The 6,060-nt window shown below is 43.9% G+C and overlaps 1 protein-coding gene across 2 annotated transcripts in view; it reads right to left on the reverse strand.

Moving 5' to 3' along the window:
- Positions 1–5,098, reverse strand: part of IPMK (inositol polyphosphate multikinase) — an 80,068-nt gene extending 74,970 nt beyond the window's left edge. The window contains exon 1 of one of the 2 annotated variants that reach the window (XM_507801.9): positions 4,552–5,098. In XM_507801.9, coding sequence (XP_507801.2) covers positions 4,552–4,741 — 190 coding nt within the window. In that variant the 5' untranslated portion in view covers positions 4,742–5,098. The remainder of the gene's footprint in view (positions 1–4,551) is intronic. The other variant, XM_009458479.5, reaches the window with a different exon arrangement.
- Positions 5,099–6,060: the final 962 nt, after the last annotated feature.

A 6,060-nucleotide genomic window follows, 5' to 3' on the forward strand; every position in this document is an offset into this window, starting at 1 on the left:
GTAAAGGAAGAGCTATTTCTTGGAATGCTAGCTGTTAAAGCAGAGGGAGTGAAAGAATGGGGGGAAAAATCACAATTTTGTAACTATCAGAATAAACACAGCTTCAGGCAAGAATCAACAGATGCCAAATCTAGGGGTGAAGTTGATGAGAATCCAGATAGCTGCATGACTGTAAAGTGTCTCCTCACATATAGCTTATTAATTGTAGAACAGAAAACATTAACTATATACTGAAGCCAGGCATGGTGACTCATTCCTGTAATCCTAGCACTTTGGGAGGCTGAAGCAGAAGGATCACTTGAAGCCAGTAGTTCAAGACCAGCCTGGGCAACAAAGCCAGATCCCATCTCCACAAAAAATTTTAAAATTAGCCTGGCCCAGCAGTGGTTCACGCCTGTAATCTCAGCACTTTGGCAGGCAGAGGTGGGTGGATCACCTGAGGCCAGGAGCTCAAGACCAGCCTGGCCAACATGGCAAAACCCCGTCTCTACTAAAAATACAAAAATTAGCCAGGCATGGTGGCGCACTCCTGTAATCCCAGCTACTTAGGAGGCTGAGGCACGAGAATCACTTGAACCTGGGAGGCGGAGGTTGCAGTCAGTCAAGACCGTGCCACTGTTCTCCAGCCTGGGCAACAGAGCGAGACTCCGTTAAAAAAAAAAAAAATTAGCCTGGCCTAGTGGTGTGCACCTATATTCCCGGCTACTCAGGAGGCTGAGGCAGGAGGATTGCTTGAGCCCTGAAGTTTGAGGCTGCAGTGAACTACATCACGCCACTGCACTCCAGCCTAGGTGACAGAGCAAGAGCCTGTCTCAAAAAACAAACAAAACTATATACTGAAGAAGCCAGACTACACTTGAATCAGACAACCAGAAATAATCCACTACCAAAGGGCAGCTATTGTTGGCCTCCACTTACACAATGTTCCAGCTGGAAAAGTATCATCTGAATCCCATCATAAGGAACTATCAGAAACCCAAATTAAAGAACATTTCATAAAATAATTGGCCTGTACTCTTCAAAATGACAATGTCATAAAGGACAGGGAAAGGCTGAGGATATGTTACAAATGAAAGGACACTAAAAGACATAACAACTAATTGCAATAAATGATTCTGGACCAGATCCTGTACTGAGAAAAACAAATGTGATAAAAGACATTACAGTATTGGAACAGTTGACAAAGTGAGACTATGGACTATAGATTAAAGTATTATATCCCTGTTAAATTTCCCATAGTTGATCAATGTGCTGTGGCTACACAAGAGAATATCCTTGTTCTTAAGGAAGACACACTTTAGTATTAACATGTAAAGTGGCATAATGTATGCAACCTACTTGCAAATAGTTAAGAAAAAATTATTTGCATTGAGAAACAATAAAACAAATTTTGCAAAATGTTACTTTTCTATTGTTCTTGCAACTTTTCTGTAGGCTTGAAATTATTTTAGGTTAATTAGTTTCAGAGGATATCTAATAAAAAGAGACTACTAAGCCAAGATAATTGTAGGTCTTTCTCCCCGACAACAATTATCCGTTTAAATCCTTGTTTTCCCTATAGACTACCCCATTTCTACATCCTACATCAGATCAAGAAATATCAGATTTCCATCATTTGTTTAAAACTTTAAGGACTTTTTAAAGAACTTAATGATACATATTAAAAGAATTTTATGCTAACTCTGGTGAGTTTTGGGAATTTATATTGATCTTTTTTTTGCGAAAACTTCCTACAGAGATAGGTACACAACGTGCAAGGTATGCTATTATATACAAGAATGTTTAATAAGTACATTACTTATCACAGCAAACAAATGGTGAAAAGTCTAAAAATCTACAATTAGAGAAATAGTTAAATAAATTGTGATACATCCACATTGTAGAACACAATTTTTAGAAAGAATAAAGTATACCGTAAGTGCAAAAATATAGGTATAATACATGATATAATACAGAATGAGAAAAGTTGCTGATAGATTTATTTGTATAAAAAAACAGAACTGCGCTAATGTGTTTATGTATGTGCCCAGAAACAAAGGCCTGAAAGGATAGGCAGGAAGTAGTTACCAGTGATTGCCCCTGGGAGAATGAGTAGGGGGAAGGGCACTACTTAAACTGAATTTTTTTCCTAAAAGATCCGTGTACTATACAATTTTTACAGTTTAAAAAACAAAATACTTTGTATTCTTAGAACTAAGATTTAAATGTATTTTGATGAAATATGGTTTCAGTGAAGAACATAAAATATAACGGATGTCTGAACTACTAATATATGCTTGTTACTTAGCATATATAACAAGATCTATTTTTCTGTTCAAGCACCTTTGTTCTATCAAGTTCCATGAGTTTAATTTTTAAACTAACAAAGCCAACAACTCCTTTTTGGAAATAGGTAAAATAATTCTAAATGGAACATTTCTGGTTACTTACTGATAGTAACACAAATTTAAAAACAAAACAAATACCAACATAACGTCCTTAACAAAGCTTATCCTGATAATTATTTCAATTGACAGACCAAAGCATGATCTAAATGATGTAAACTGTACATGACTTATGACAGTGGAGAAACATAATAAAACTGTTGAACTTTGAATTAGTGACCATCTTATCCATTTTACAAATAGGGAATATATCATCAGTCAAGTATCCTTTTACTTAACAATACAGTCAGGATTGTATAACTATCTGAGAATTAAATTCAACAAATATTTATTAGGTTGCTAGCACAGTATGTTTAAGCCGTTCTACTATGGTGACACAAAGACTGTCCCTACTCAAAAGACCCTTATGAAATTGCAAAAAAAGTTTATTTTACATTGAATGCCATAATAAAATTAAGGACTACTACCTCTAGAATCTAAACTTTTCCATTAATTAGGCAATTGGGGTGACAAATTAACTTTTCAGCCACTATTTGCAATCACTCTGAATGGGATCACTATTACATACTGTAATAAGCAGTGGTTACACTCTTAAGTGACAATTATTTAGATTGTTTTTATGTTGAGATTTTTAAAATCTATTCTCCTTTGCATATAAGTCAATCTCTAGGGACCTTTAGGGAAACATTTACTTTTTCAGGCATCTAGAATATTATTAGGAATATTAAAATCACAATGTATTAATATAAATCAATAGGCATTCCTCTATTAACAGAAACCCCATGAGTACTCTCAAATTCTCATTACAAGACACTGGCACACAGGAGGAAATGTCTATGCTGAGCACCTTGAGGACGTTCTTTCTTTACCTCGGTATACTAAAACAACTGTCAATTTTCACTATTCAACATTTCCTGAGTGTTACTGATTCCCAGTCCGTGCACAAGGCTATGAGAATACAGATTCTCTAACATCTAGGAATTCACAATTCAGTGGGGAGAAAGGCACACAAACAAACAAAGTAGGTAAAAATAAAAGTAGTGGAAAATGTCGCTTTGAGAAATAGCATATACTCAAATTAACACTTATCCATTTTCTAAAAGCCTTGAGTTGTTTCAGCAAACACAATACATGGTGAAAAAATACAGTACTCCAAGGAAGAACTCTTGGTTTCACAATTCTTAACATATTGTAACGTGACTTCAGGCACGTCATTCTTAACCAGGGTTGGCCTTAGTCACCTCGTCTAAAAATGTCAGTATTAGCAACCTAAACCCGAATCGTTTTACCGGCATAAACTAAATTGTCTCTAGTGGCTCTTCCGGGTCAAAGATCCACAATACTCACATACTCATCCATCAGATTACCCCAGTAATCATGGCCCAGGGAACCACTACGGGTAAACTAGATGAATTAGAGTTCCTAAACTGAGATAGGCTTTAAACTTGTGAACTCAGAAAATGTATTACAGTGGCCATGATACAGCCTTATAAAATGAACAAGAATAGCTGAACATTTTGTGTATCATTCTGGTACAATATGCGTGTGAATTTCCTACCAGGAATCCGAGTTTCTGCACTACTGGAACCACGCCTCCCAGACAAATCAAGGAGACACCAGAAAAACCTCCTCAAGGGACAGGGAAAAATCACGGACAAGCTTTCTTCCCTTCTCACCTCCCCCTAAAAAAGCCCAGTGTTTTTCTTCCCCTCCAGCTATGCAGCTGCACCCAGCAGAGAAGTACTAGATTAGCATCATCTGCATTTCATTCCTTTTCTTTTGCAATAGCTACTCGCCTATAATAAACAGACCTTGTGCTCAAGGGAGAATTTACTTCCCCGTCCAGTAAAAATGAAGTTCCTTATTTTCACTAACAACGCCGTCTCCAATCAACACCCAACCTCCCTGGGGGGTGGGTGAGACCAGACACGCCTCTCCCTGCCACCCGTGCTGCAAGCCTGACGACCCACACCCTAGGAATTGTCCCACTTTCCGAGCCCCTTCTGCTCGAGTGGTGAGGCTTCGGGGGACAGCGGAAGAGGCCAGGGATTTGGCGTGCACACCAGGGGGGCGTCCAGGCAGGCCCGGGAGCGCCAGGCTGCCTCCGCTGACAGGGGGCTCGCACAGGCGGAAGGGGAGCGGCGAGCCCTATGCCACCCCCACTTACCCACTTTGTCCTTCCCGTACATGTGCCCGGCCACCTGATGCGAGAGGGGCACGCAGCCGTTGAGGAAGCGGAGTCTGCCGCCCGCCGGCTGCGGGGTGCCCTCAGGGGTGGACTCGATCGCCGGTGAGGTCCGCATTTCTGGGGGGCCCGGCGCCTCGACCCGGAGGGGGGATGGTGGCTCTGTTGCCATAACGGAGAGCAGAAGCGGTAGCGGCAGCGAGAGTAGGAAAAAAAATAGGGCGAGGGAGGGGGCGCCGGAGAACCCGAGGGTCGCTCAGGCTCGGGCGCGAGGAGGCCCGGGGGTTCCCGCGGCTGGTGCCCTCTGAAGCACGGGGAGGGGGCCCATGACGCCGCCGGGGCGCGGGCGCTCCTCTGCCCAACTCTCGGCGGAACGCGGCTCCCGGCTCCTGTTCCTCTGCCGCCGCAGCCGCCGGCCCCGGCGCTGCCCGGTAGACAGAACCGAGCCGAAGAGCAGCAGCAGCGGCGCCCCGCGCTCCCTGGGGCCCTGACGGCGACGGCGGCCCCACCTCCTGCGCCCCCGCCCCCTCCCGCCGTCCTCCAGTCCCCTCAGCTGCCGCGCGCGCGTCACCGCCGCCCGCACCGCCGCTGCCGCCGCTACTGAGCATGCCCAGAGGCCGTCCGACGGGATTCCGGCCCCCCCAGTCAGCGGGGCGGGCGCCCCGTGCTGCCGGGACCTGGCGACGGCGACAGGGATGGGGCGAGCGCACCCCTGTTTCTTCTCACCCCCACCCCGCGGGCATTTCGAAGTCACGCGTGCTGCTGTGGCCTCATTCATTCAACACGCTTCTCAGCGCGTCAGCTCAGAGAAGCCAGGGACTTATAAGTGTGCGGAGCAGTCCGGCAAGAATTGGAAGGCACTAGCATTGCCAAGGGTGGCTCTAAAGGCCACCCCTAACTGCACTCAACTCCCTCCAACTCCCACCCCGCACGAAAACAACAGAAGTAAAAGCAGGCAGCTTATTAGAGATGCGCCTTCAAAATACCCTTCGAGTTAATCTCAGCCCCCCTCCCCGGATTGCTGTCTCTAAACCGCTCTTACCAAAAAATAAAACATATAAAAATAAAATAAAATTGGAACCGACACGAATTTCAGACTGTAGAAGACAGAGAAAACTTCTAATTTTTTAAGTGAACATGTTTTTTAAAGAAAGGAGCAAGTTTTTTCTCTCTCCCACTCGACCTTTAAGATAGTGCAGGTTCCAAGGTCCTGAGTAGATAATTATATCAAAAGCAGAAAGGGATGGACACCGGTAGCTACGCGAGGTTCTGGAATGGGACTCAGTCATTGATTCCTGTATGTCCGCCACTGGCATGTTATATAAAAGCTGGACCTAGCCTTGAAGGTAAATCGTCACAAGCCCCGAGCAAGAAAAACTGGGGTCAAATCTTAGGTATCTGATTAAAGTAAGTGTCCTATTAACACCTGTTTCTGCCCCCAGAAGCCCACACACCTGGAAGAGACGTAAAATCTGGCCTGGATTCCCTAAT

This window comes from Pan troglodytes, chromosome 8 (genome assembly GCF_028858775.2).
Source record: "Pan troglodytes isolate AG18354 chromosome 8, NHGRI_mPanTro3-v2.0_pri, whole genome shotgun sequence".
In the NCBI taxonomy this organism is placed as follows: Eukaryota; Metazoa; Chordata; class Mammalia; order Primates; family Hominidae; genus Pan; species Pan troglodytes.